The 13,026-nt window shown below is 33.6% G+C and overlaps 2 protein-coding genes across 4 annotated transcripts in view; one reads left to right on the top strand and one right to left on the bottom strand.

Moving 5' to 3' along the window:
* The window catches only part of LOC106468304 (probable 28S ribosomal protein S25, mitochondrial), a 14,587-nt gene extending 4,835 nt beyond the window's left edge, over positions 1-9,752 (top strand). For 2 of the 3 annotated variants that reach the window (XM_013928723.2, XM_022396643.1), the window contains 3 exons: positions 5,914-6,020; positions 8,699-8,786; positions 9,404-9,751. In XM_013928723.2, the coding sequence (XP_013784177.1) occupies positions 5,914-6,020; positions 8,699-8,786; positions 9,404-9,584 (376 nt within the window). In that variant the 3' untranslated portion in view covers positions 9,585-9,751. Of the gene's footprint in view, positions 1-5,913; positions 6,021-8,698; positions 8,787-9,403 lie in introns of all 3 variants that reach the window. The other variant, XM_022396642.1, reaches the window with a different exon arrangement.
* Positions 9,753-11,251: 1,499 nt separating this feature from the next.
* LOC106468305 (filamin-A-like) overlaps positions 11,252-13,026 on the bottom strand; it is a 15,996-nt gene continuing 14,221 nt past the window's right edge. The window contains exon 15 of the mRNA XM_013928724.2: positions 11,252-12,881. Coding sequence (XP_013784178.1) covers positions 12,694-12,881 — 188 coding nt within the window. The 3' untranslated portion in view covers positions 11,252-12,693. The remainder of the gene's footprint in view (positions 12,882-13,026) is intronic.

Here is a 13,026-nt window from a genome sequence, read left to right as displayed (position 1 = left end):
AAGCATCCTCTTCACAGCTAGCAACACCCAAGACCTTAATATCATCAGCAAATTCAAGTAATTTATTGATCATTCTTTCATCTATGTCATTGATGTAAATCAAGAAGAGAAAAGGTCCTAAGACTGATCCCTGAAGTAACATTGTAACAGTAATCCAGTTTGACTGAATTCCATTTGTAACAACCCTCTGCTTTCTTTCATCAAGCCACTCTTCTATCCAATTTGCTAACTTATCCCCCACACCTATAGAGATAAATTTTTACAAGCATTTTATGTGGCACCTTGTCAAATGCTTTCTGAAAATCCAGATACACCAAATCTATGCCCTTACCCTCATTTACATAAGCAGTAACATTTTCAAAGAATGTCTAGAGATTTGTAAGGCAAGATTTTCCCTTAGTAAAACCATGTTGACTATCCATAAAATTCTAAACTTTGTTAAATGACTTTGCAAAGCATCTTTTATCAACAACTGATGTAAGACTAATGGGCTTATAATTGCTAGGACAATTTTTATCACCTCCCTTGAAAAGAGAGATGACATTAGCTAACTTCTAATCCTCTGGAACCTGCCCACTATTCAAGGACTTACAAAAAAAAGTAGCAAGTGGCTGACATATCCAATCCTTAACCTCCTTCAAAACCTTTGGGAAATATTGTCTGGTCCATGAGCATTATCGTTCTTTAAACTTTCCAATTTTTTCTTAACAAGCTCAGAATTAATGCATTCATCTTGTTCGGTCTTGTTTCCATCTAGCAATTGTTCAAGATGTGGAATACAGTATATTTGAAAATATATCTCTTGATTAGATTCAGTGTTTTGAAGGATGTAGAATGTGCACAAAAAATAACATGGTGTTGGTCTTCTGACTAATGCAATACAGTGTAAATTTTTTTTTGTTATTAGATTGTTTATGGTTAAAATTTTCAGTGCATTCTTTATACAGAAGCAAAAGTTAGAACAAAGATTTGCAGTAAGTTACTCGTATGTTAAGTGCAATGCGGAAGAAGAGCCCAGTATTTATATAAATGTATTGCAGTAGTGGATGTTGGTGTAGTTTAAGGTAATTTACTTTTACTCTTTACTTTTTATTGCAAATTGCATTTTATAGGGTTCTAAAGCAATTTTTGCATAAAATCTGAAAAGTAAGATTGGAAAAAAGTTATTCAGAAATGCTACCTACCTTTCCACAGAATTAAGAGCTTTTTTCTTGCACATCTGCCAAAAAAGATACTTGTGCATACTACAAGCCTTGAATGAAACTCTCATCTCTACTTATACTATATGTACAATGTCAGCCTATGATGCAATCATTGTTTGATTATAGCCTTCCAACAATAGGAGGAAAATATATTCTCCATGTGCAGTAAGCATTTCAACAAAGGCTTATTATTTTCCTCGGCACTGCTTAGTCCAGACTTTTGTTTTTATCAGAATTACAAGATTTTTGTATTGCACTTTTCAATTTTAATTTTCACAAAACAGTCAGCTTATTGTCTCTTATTTTTACTTGAGTGCAAAACATATTCTTTCCTATTAATTAAGGAGCATAAGAAACAGTAAACAATCTTTTGGATCATATAGGTAATTAATTCATATAACCATTTTTTGAAACCACCCCAGGTCTTGACACTTCTCATCTGGAGTCATCTACCACTGTGTTGGTGACTGGAGGCACTTGAAGGTCAATGATGTTACCAACATTCTCTAACAAGTAGTTGGTTTCATTCTGTCTTCTTCTTCTCAGACTTATGATTATTGATAACTTGCTTTCATTGTTCCAGCTGAGTCTGCTCCATCTTTGGACAACTGATTCCACCTCCTGCATTTGTTTATGGTTCCTCTCTTCCTGACAAAGATCAGATAATTCCAATTCATCCTTTGCTGCTTTGATTACAAAGATATGAGACATTTTTACTCTTGTTATTTTTGTTTAGTCTTGGGCTACCTTATTGTCTAATCCTCTTTCTGATTGTTTTATCCCCCCCTTCTGATATTTTTGTTCATGTCAATTGTTTTTGTGTCACCTTTATTCTGACCTTAAGCTTTCGTGTCCTCTCAGACTTTAAGATGCTTTTTTCATGGTGTATATTCAAGATTCTTCTTCTTTCCTGTACTCTCAATCTTTTGAATCTCTTCTCCAATTTGGAGATCTTCTTCTTCTTTATCTTTCTCTTGTCTTCAATCTGCTGGTCTTTGTCTCTTACATGCACAACTTCGCTGCCTACTATTTACCTTCTTTCAAAGGACCTACATCCAAACTGATAGATCTACTGGGGAAACTAATACATACCTGTCATCCAACTTTGCTTCGATTTCTTTTTCAGTTGTGTCCCAGCTAACTTGGTTTCTTTTTTTCTAGGATTTACTTAGTGAGGATGCCTTACTTTCTGGAGTTTGCTTCCTCAGTCTTATTTCAGAGACTTTTATGTTGTTCCATTTCTCTTTGATGAAGTTTTTAAGATAGTTTCTTATACCTTAAAATCTCAAGCTTAGGTAGTTCATCAACAGTCATTTCTGCCCATTTTGGCATTTCTTGGACAAAGGGAGGTCCTACCAAGTTTATTGTCCTCAAGAACCTTACGTGGTTGTCTCCTCTTTCTACTTTCCAGTGTTCCTTCTCTCAGGGACTAAACTGCTAAGGGTCTCAGAAATTATTTGTTTCTGGAGCTGCCCCTCCACTATATCTGGTGGGAACTCAATTCTTCCATTTGCACAACTGTGGACTCCCTTTGCAGAAGACCATTGGGTTACACAAGTGCTTTTCATTTAGTTCCACTCACAACCTTCAATTTCCTTGTTGCCTGTCATATTTCAACCACAACCCTTCGGGTCCCTTGAACCTTTGGTACTTGGGGGAGTCCGTGTCCTCTCTCCAGGTGGTGAATGCTGTAGAACATGTCATTAACCTCACTTTGAGGTTTTACTTCCATCTTTTTTTTAAAGATGGAAGATTGGTGATCTGTAATAGACCTTTTACACCTGAATCAATGTTTGGTCATTCCTATGTTGAAGATGGGTGGTTTTCTCTCTCTCTCTCAGGATATGAATGACCAAAACTCCACATTTCAATTTATCCAGCTGTTCAGAGATCCATTGTCTTCTCTTGTATCTCTCTCTCCTTCTCATCACCTCTTGCTATCATGGTGGCTCAATCAGTCACACATGACAGTTGGAATCCCTCTTCCCCCACCTCACCTGGACCTACATTTGTTCACAGATGCCTCTCTCTCTAGGTAGGGTGTAGTTCTGGACATCTACACCATTTACGAGACCTGTTCTCCGGAGGATCAGTCTCTCCATATCGATGTCCTCGAGATTTTGGTTGCTCAACAAGTTTGCCTTCATCTTCTGTCTTGTCTGTCTGGTCATCTAGTCATGATCCATTCAGAAAAACTCCACGGTTATTTGTTTCGTCATCTGACAGGGAGGCACTCATTCTTGTGGCTACTATTTCCTTACTCTAGACTTTCTCTTTTGGGTCCATGACCACCATATTTGGTTGTTGGTTTGTTATGTCCCAGAAGCTTTGAACCTGGGACAGGATCAATCATCTCATTCTTGACCAGATCCTTCCCACAGAGTGGTCTCTACAGCCTCTGATATTTCAATGAATTTTCTCTCACTTTGGACCTCCTTTCATCAGTGGCTTTGCCACTCATCTTACTACCAAATCTACACATTTTGCTTTCCAGTTTTGGACTCTACAGATTTGGTGGTGGATACTGTGAGTAAAAATTGGTCCAATCTCTTTCTATATGCTTATCCTCCTATTTGACTTATTCTTAGAGTTTTATCTTTTAATTGCTGTACTCCTTGTCAAATTCTAGTAGCCTTTCTTTGACCTACTCAGTTGTGGTTTCCACTTCTTTGTCTCCTGACATTCCAGGAACCTTCCAAGTCTTTCTCACAATGTGCCATACTTCCATTTTCAGGCCTTAAAAGGCTTGCACATATTCCATGTGACTTTAGTACTCTTACAGGATGACTTTATCAAGCACTATAAATTTTTATGACACTTGGCAAAGCTGTGTGAGTTTGCATCTATGCATTTATGTTGAAAACATAACAAATAGCATTTAAGTATTAGTATGTTTACAGATATAGTTGTTTAGGCCAACAACAAACTAAAAATATTGTAGTAAGGCTGATAATAATTTTAATTACACCTTTCTTTACTGGTCCAATAAGTTTCTAGTAAGAAGAACATAATAGCATTTCAACTGTACATTGTACATGTCGCTGTTAATACCACCAGAGCTCACCAGGTAGACTACGTTACAGTACAGTGTAGATTGTAATGCACCTTTAAACTAAAAACAGTGCTTGTATTTACTGTGAAAATGAATATTATTGTAAAATTATGGGAATTGAAATGAGTTATTTTTTTATCAAGGTTATTATATCAAGGACCGAACTTTTATATTGGATTAAGGTGTACTACAAAAATATTAGGAAATACACAATACCATGTAGTCTGAAATAAAGTTTAATAAATCCATTACTATGGAACAACAAGTTTATGTGGGTACAGTTTTCAGCACTTTCACATTTACTCTTCAGTCCAACATTTGTTTATAAGAGATAAACATACACTTAGTGTATTTCTCTCAAAAATAAACATTGAATCGAAGAGAACATGTAAAAATGTTGAATCTTGTACCTGCATAAATTTGTCATTTTCCCGTAATAGTGTATTGAAACTCTACTGTACTATTAAAGTTTACAGATTGTTTTTACAACAAAAGTTACACCTTTATATATTCTATTAACTGTAACAATGAAGCTAAATAAAATTATTTTGTGCATGAACAATATGTAATACGGTGTTGTTTTATTTGTTTAGCCTGTGGTTTGTATTTGGAATATTACAGTACAACACAATTCACGCATGTAAGAGAACTTTATACTGATTAAACTGAATAAATAGGTTTCAGCTTTCATGTTTGAAGTGTAGTTTAAAACTTCAGTGTTAAAGAAGTGGTAAGCTTTTACCACGTTAGTGCTTTAAAGAAGTTCTGCTTGTATGGCCCCCCCAGTGGCACAGCGGTATGTCTGCAGACTTACTACGCTAGAATCCAAGTTTTGATACCCGTGGTGGGCAGAGCATAGATAGCCCATTGTGTAGCTTTGTGCTTAATTGCAAATAAACAAACAAAATGCTTGTTAGAAAGTATTAGTTATTTCTCCTATAAATTTTTCATTTTTATGATTCTGTGCTTAGTTGTTTTGATGCTAAAACATTGCTGTGATTACAAAATGCTTTGTTTTCATATATTATTAGCCAGTAATTGGTAAGAGTTCCTCAGGAGATGCCATTTTCACCATTCATTTGTATTATTGTTCGGGTGGGATTTGTGTAAGAGATGTATTCAGTTTTTAATCTGTGTAATAGTATGGTCTAGTAGTTAGCATGCTGGACTGTGAATTCAAGGGTCCATGATTTCTGTACAATAGTCACAAAATGGCACTCTGCACTTCAGGTATGTTATAAATGTAAAGAGTGACAGTCAAATCCCACTATTCAGTTAGAGGAGCTCAAGAGTTTGTGGTGGGTGCTGTTGACTAGCTGCCTTCTCTCCTGTTTATCAGTTCAACATTAGAGATGGCTAGCCTAGAATGTGACAAAATGTGGGTTTTGTGTATATAGGTAAAAATTGGTATTTTATATAGTCATAGTAAATAAAAGTTGAACTTGAGATTGATTTTGCAGTTGGAATTGTAAAGAGATAACCTTCATTGTTCTCTAATCATTTACACTTGTGAGAGTTTGGCAGACTGTACAGTTTTAATGATTTCTTCAGAATTGTAAACCTTTTTCTGTATATTTCAACATCACAACTTCTGCTATTATCGTAATGTTATTGGTTTGATTAAATGCAAACAGAAAAATAATTTATTTTGCTCTTTAGGGACTTTGTATTCTGGTACCTTCCACAGATTATGTATAAAAATCCCGATGTTCAGATTATTGGGCTGAAGAACATGACTCCTACACCTTTCATCCGAACTTGGCTGGGTAAGATACGTTTATTGAAGTTATTTTATTAACAACATCATTGTTAACCATTCATAGATAGGCCATTTATTGCTGCTTTGTTTTCAGAATCTGTGAAAAGGTCAGACGAGTGTCATGAATCTAAGCCTATGATTCATTTTTCAGATTTCTTGAAGTAGTCAGGTTTCTGGGTCAAATGTTAAGATCACAATTCATACAGTTTAAAAACTGTACAATAAACAAAGACAAGACCATTAAAATTGATACATGAACTTTCATTTGCAAGTCTTAACATGTTTCTATCCTTTGAGTAAATATTCATTGGTTACCACCAGTATGTATAATTTTAATTAAAGGTTTAATTCAAAATACTTGTATTGGCTACTCTAAGATTGTGAGAGAGCAAAAAAAAAATTAAATGTTGCAGTGTTAATTAATTTTCTAAGATTGTGAATCAATGTTTGGGGCCCGGAATGGCCAGGTGGGTAGGACGCTCGACTCGCAATCTGCGGGTTCGCGCCCCCATCCCACCAAACATGCTCGCCCTTTTAGCCATGGGGGCGTTATAATGTGATGGTCAATCCCACTATTCGTTGGTAAAAGAGTAGCCCAAGAGTTGGCGGTAGGTGGTGAAGACTAGCAGCCTTCCCTCTAGTCTTACACTGCTAAATTAGGAGATAGTTGGCGTCAGGAAGGGCATCCGGCCGTAAAAACCCTGCCACCACCGAAAAACAGCGACCCTGTATAGATACGGGAAAAAGCTACGGAAGAAGAAGAATTGTGAATCAATATTTGGAGTATTCAGGGACTAAATAAACTGTTGTAATTATGATGATTGGTTTTCCATACAGTTTCTCTAAAATAGTGTGCAGTGATATGCAAGCTTGTTTAAAATGTGAATTATATTTGTGCACCAGTGGTCATAGCAGCCTCAGGGCTATATGTACATAAAACATGGTGATTGGTTTTCCATACAGTTTCTCTAAAATAGTGTGCAGTGATGACTGTGATATGCAAGCTTGTTTAAAATGTGAATTATATTTGTGCACCAGTGGTCATAGCAGCCTCAGGGCTATATGTACATAAAACATGGTCATAGTTTTCTATTTTTCAAACCTTTGTTTAAGATAAATTTTACCTCATACCAAATAACAGGTATGGATGTGTATGATCCATGTAATTGAGAGCTTTTTCATTTATACATGACCTTCAGCAAATAAATAATGTGGAGCCAAACAATAGTGTTAAGAAAATTGGTAGATGTTTTTGTTGAAGTAATCAACCTTACTCTGACTTTTTAACATCTTTTATTTCAGTTTTTTAGTAACATTTTAAGCATCTTTGAACATTTCATTAAATAATTTTATCCTTTGAAGATGCAAATCTTGGAAACTGAAATAATCATTGTTGAATTTGTAGATTTCAATATTGTTTTTTCCAAAAAAGGTTACACTGACCTATCTTTACAGAAACTCGTTATATATCTATTGAGAAGAATAACTACACTAGGCTCAAAACATGTTTTATTTTTTATATTATTTATTTCCAAGGTGGGGGCAAAAAAATCTCTGAATTAATAATTGTGAATGTTGTGTATATATATCCCACAGGGAAAAAAGTAGGGGGAACTGGTCCCCCCTTTACCCACCTATACATTTATTTTCTGAATGGATATCTTGTAATTTAGTAAAGATATGCAAAACACTACTGTCAAAGATGAGGCAGTTTATTTTAAGTATACTAGCTGTGACTGCAAAACATTTGTAGTAGTTTTTGTGCCCTTCACTTGAACTCTATTTTGTCATTTTCATGTATGCTTTCTTGCAGGCATTATGTGTTAGATCAATAAATCCTTATCTATTTGAAAAAATTATGTGGATTCAGACAAACAAACTCATGTAGACCTAACTTTATTTAATAAAGTATAGTAATGGTAATTATGAGGGTTTTACAAGTTCAAAGAATAAAACCTGTATTAAAGATAAAAGTTGTCTATAAAATGAACTGAAGTAAAGTAAATGTTAAGATGTAACGAAGACAACTTAATTAAATGTGTGTTCACAAAGTGATAAGTATATAGTTTTGAATGAACTACACCTGTATTTTATAACTAATAAGTCATGAAAGCCCATAGCAATTGTATTTAGTGTAATAATCATTACTTTAGGAAATGACATGTCCGTTAGATGTCGTTTGTGCGAGATACTTTGGAAATTAAATAACTAAAGCCAGTAGTCACATGATGACATTTTAGCATACTCATTGCATTAAAAAGTTTGACTAAGCAAAAAATAGGTAAGGTGATTTTGAACATAAAAGCCACTACACAATCAGACTCCTTAGACAAAGGTGTGTAGTGTTTGAGAAGAGTTCGAGACAGACAGTTGCGAGAGTTATCTCACTTTTATGTACGTGTTTTTTTTTTAAAACCTACATTGTTTTTCTGTATAGTAAAGTAATTCTTGCTCAAAGTTAATTAAAAATTACTGATGAGGTTGAACAACAAAGTTTGTTTTAATTCATTTATTCTCCACAAAAGGAATAATCTTTTAAATTCTAAAGATCATTATCTATAAAAATTACACGATGTTATTTTTTTGAACATTTTTGTAAAACACTGCCAAGAGTAATACCAAGTTTTCTATTGTTTCTTGTAACACAAAAACTTAAAAATGTAACAAAAATATATTTTTCAACAGACAGTGGAGCAGAGGTTCTAATGGATATTGACAGTAAAAATAAGGATGAAATACTAAGTCACTTGACAAGAATCTTGGGAAAATCAGAGTAAGTTCTTAAATATTACAAATAATAAAGCAGAGAAAGTATTTCCATAAAATTCCTTACAAACTTCTCTGTAGTAGCTTATGAGTAAAGCATTACGAACATACATATTTTTCTGAAGAAGGAAACATTTAGATCACATGGAATTAGTATTTGACACACAGAGCTAAAACTACTGTGTCTCAATTTGTTTTTGTTTTTTTTATATAACAAATGGTGTAGCATCCATCTGAAATTAGATGTACATGTTTTTGATACAGTAATTACTTCTCATTTATTTTTAAGCCATTAGAAATAGAACAGATGTTTTAGTTTCAGAGTATCTAACGAGCTGTACAAGTGACCTTGTTGCTCTTTTGGGGATACCGAGTACATGTAAACCTCCATTTCTGAAAATCTACTAAGACCACTGTTCCTCTAGTAATACATCAAAAATGTAATAGGTGATCATAGTAAAAAAAAAAAAAGTTATAATGAAAGTTTTTAATTGAAATTATCATACCTAATAATTCAGTAGATGAATACTTGTGTATGTAATGATACATTTTGACCCTAATAACTAGATGTTATGTTTAAACGGAAATTATTTTGTACAAATGTTTTTTGTCTGGTTTATTTAGGAAAACATTAGAAGAAGAAGCAATACAGAAAGAAAAAAAAGATAATCCAGCAAATTTTGGCAGAGGTTGTGATCGTCACTGCATCTGTGAGATACCCGGGCAAGTCCCTTGTCCAGGAGTTGTACAGCTTCCCAAATCCATGCGTGGAAAATTCAACAATTTTGGATTAAATAAAAGTTAAGTCTGACTAACATTGGCATTGTACAAATGTCTACAAGTTAGTACTGAAAGAATGGCAGTGTCAGATGTAGGTGGGTTTGCAGTTGTATTTTTACTTTTATAATGTTATCTGAAAACCACAGACTGAAAATACCGACAATTTTAAAATTGTTTACCTTTGTTTAATGGTATAAACTTAAATGCCTTTGTATTATCATCGCTAGGAATTAGTAAAGCAGTAAAATATATACATCTTTCTTTTTTTAGATTGTGTTAATAATATAGTGACATGTCTTATTAAATCACTAAAAAATTCTGCAGCTGAAATTGTGTTGAATAACATCAGTAATTAGAGTTAAATCTCAGACTTAAAGACATTGTTTGTATAGATATTCTTAGTCACATTTAATGAGTTTTGAACATCAATTTTATAAAGTGCAATGAACCTCAGCATTCAATGTTGATACAAAATTTACTGAGTTTTTTTTTAAATGTTAACTGTTCTAAACTGACACTCTATGAAAGGGTTTTTTAACAGTGGTTCTGTGAGTCAGGGATACTATTTAGAGGCGATTAGAAAAAGTCATCCTGGAAAAGGGTTTCGACCCTGAATTTAGCAAGAACACCATGTAGAAGTCGAGATATGATCGATTGAATATGCGGACTCCATAGTCAATAGTAATGTATATTCATTACCCATGTCACTGCTTGCTTGCATTATGGGAATTTGACTTGAAATACCACTAGTAGTGCTCATGTCATTTGTGTAAAAGATGCTTTCTTTGCTACACTCCAGCAGTATGTTGTAATTTGACTTGTGGATCTAATCCATCTATTGCACTTAACTTTACATTTTAATGGCTCCATTTCTTACTAATCTATCACCTCAGAAATATGGACAAAATCCTGATGAAGCTTGGATCTCAGCTCTCAGATCACCCCTGAAGACAAAAAGGGTCATAATCGAAGTCTTTTTCCCAGTACAATTCAGCTGCAAATTGTAACCAATCAAAAGTAATTACCAGGATGACTCAAAAATTTTGGCTCTGCAAAACCTAGTCTCCCTGGCTTGCAGAACCACTGTTAAGACATTTTATCAAATATTCTGAAGTCCTTATTTTAGTGTTTGAATTCTTCCTGAGGAGTTACCTCTTAATATAGCAGGAACATTCTAATTACATAAGTGATTAAACTATCTCTAGAAACAAAATAAATTAAAAGGGGGAGGGGGGAGATATTGGGATTGTGTCAGTTACTAATCATTCTTTGTTGTTGTTTTTTTATTTATTTATTTGTACATGCATCTCTAAGGTGGTTTGATAACGAAGTTGAGTAATTATCTTTTAGAGAAAACTATTTTCACAATAAAATGTTAAAATGAACAATTAAACTGGTACAGCAAGAGTTTAACATGTTTGTAGTTAACATCACTAGCAATTAAACTGAATCTGGCTTAAAGTGCTAGTATTTAACTACTAGTAATATTAAACCAGGCAGGAACTGCAAACAATCTTTATACCTACCAAGAAAAAATATATAAAGTGAAAGTTTAATAAAGAATCATTACTAGTGCCTGTTTATTTTATTAAATTCTGTTAGTAGAGTTATATAACATTGTTTAATGGTAAAATGAAAAGAAATATAATTCCACCTTCATTATTATGTAAATGAACACTACAAAAACTAAAATATGGTGACAAAATGACATTTTATTAGATGATCAAGGGGAACATACAATTTCTATTCCATGATCAGTTATAGTCATCTAAAGGATAGCACCTTCACCAATAGTAAAGTTAACTACTTAACAAGATTAGTCAAGTGTTAAGAGTAGTTTCTATGTTCCGAGAAGAAAAATATACTTGGCACACAGCTCCAGTTATTTAACAAAAGTTATTGATTAGAGATATCAATATGCTAGTTCTATAATAGAAAAAAACCTCTCCAGTTTGATATTTAACAGAATATTGCTCACTGACATGCAACTTTTTTTTTTTTAGCTTGGCACTTGTGAATTCATATTTTGAAACCTTTACCTGTAAAAGTCAGGACAATCATGATTCTTAGGACAGTACACATTGGGTAAGAAGTTCGCATCAAAAAGGGCATTAAAATATACCAATATAAATACTTTTTATAAGAACAAGGCACTTTTCTTTATATCATCAAAACTACTCAAAACACACAAGTACTAAATTTAAACAAAATATCAAACAATACCAAAAAATGTACAACATGAACTGTTTCTTCTAAATCCTCTTTCCACAACTAACAGCCCAACAAAAAACACCAAAATTTTAAAGGAGAGGGAAAACTTAAACAGTGATAATTTAAAAAAAGCCTTAACATTTGCAAAGTTCAAATCAATAGCCAACACACTATAATATATAAAAAAAGGACAATAATACTATAGCATAATTAAAATATTTAATTCTTGATGAAGCAAGCAAAACACCTTTTGACAAGTTTATTACAGTGGTTTATTTCATTGAATTAAAGAGAAAGACCTGATTCTAAGACTGAAATGTGTGTAAATGCACTTTCAGTTTCTTGTAACTCTTTCATTATTATAAACTAATAACTATTTATTCCACTAAAAGTTTGTTAACGTAAATGAGCAAATAAAATACTACACCTCATTGGGATGTACTTACTTTAAGGAGAGAAAGGTGTAAAACAAAAAGCTTGAAAACACACCATGGGTTGAGAGTGATTTCAAAATCTCTAAGTAGTAAAGCTGAGATGACATTCCATTTTAAAAAGCATTTATGACCGTAAATAATGAGAAACCTGTGCAACTTCGCTAAATATAGCATCAGAGTAATATGGAAATTTCTTCTCACAGATTAATACAGAAAATGTTCAGTTCGTCAAATGTCATGCACCTTATTCCTCATAGGAAATGAGAGAATCTGAATGCATTATGTGGTTAATTTGAAATTAAACGATGCCATAATTAGAGAAAATACACACACACAAAATTTATTTTCTCACTAAATGTGATGTGCTACAAAAATGATGTGGCATTTTAAGAAGTGGCTTGGGGTATATATTGTCCAGCATAAAACTTCATGTAAGTGTCCAGTACTGGGTTCATCTACACTTGGAAGGGATGAGTCAGGGGATAAGGCTCATGAACTCTCCACCTTAAAAGGACTGCCAGGGATGTGGTCGTCACCATATTTAATAATAAGCACATAGTCGCCTTTCTCTTTCACTACGTAGTTTACCTGGTACATGTTACGGCCCATGTGTTTGATGTATACCTCCTCCGAAGGTCCTTTGGGACCATAAAGAGCAACGTAGAGAAGGTTGTTACCTGAAAAATATACAACATTCATCATAAAACTCAACCCCTTTAATACATTGATACTTTTGTTTTTAGTGTGTTCACTTTCAATACACAATCAAGTTATCAAGCAAATTAACCCATAAAAATGGTATTTACTGTATAAATAACAAAC

Source organism: Limulus polyphemus, unplaced genomic scaffold (genome assembly GCF_000517525.1).
Source record: "Limulus polyphemus unplaced genomic scaffold, Limulus_polyphemus-2.1.2 Scaffold2957, whole genome shotgun sequence".
Classification (NCBI taxonomy): domain Eukaryota; kingdom Metazoa; phylum Arthropoda; class Merostomata; order Xiphosura; family Limulidae; genus Limulus; species Limulus polyphemus.
Note: the sequence above shows the minus strand (reverse complement) of the source record. Positions and strands in the feature narration are given on the sequence as shown.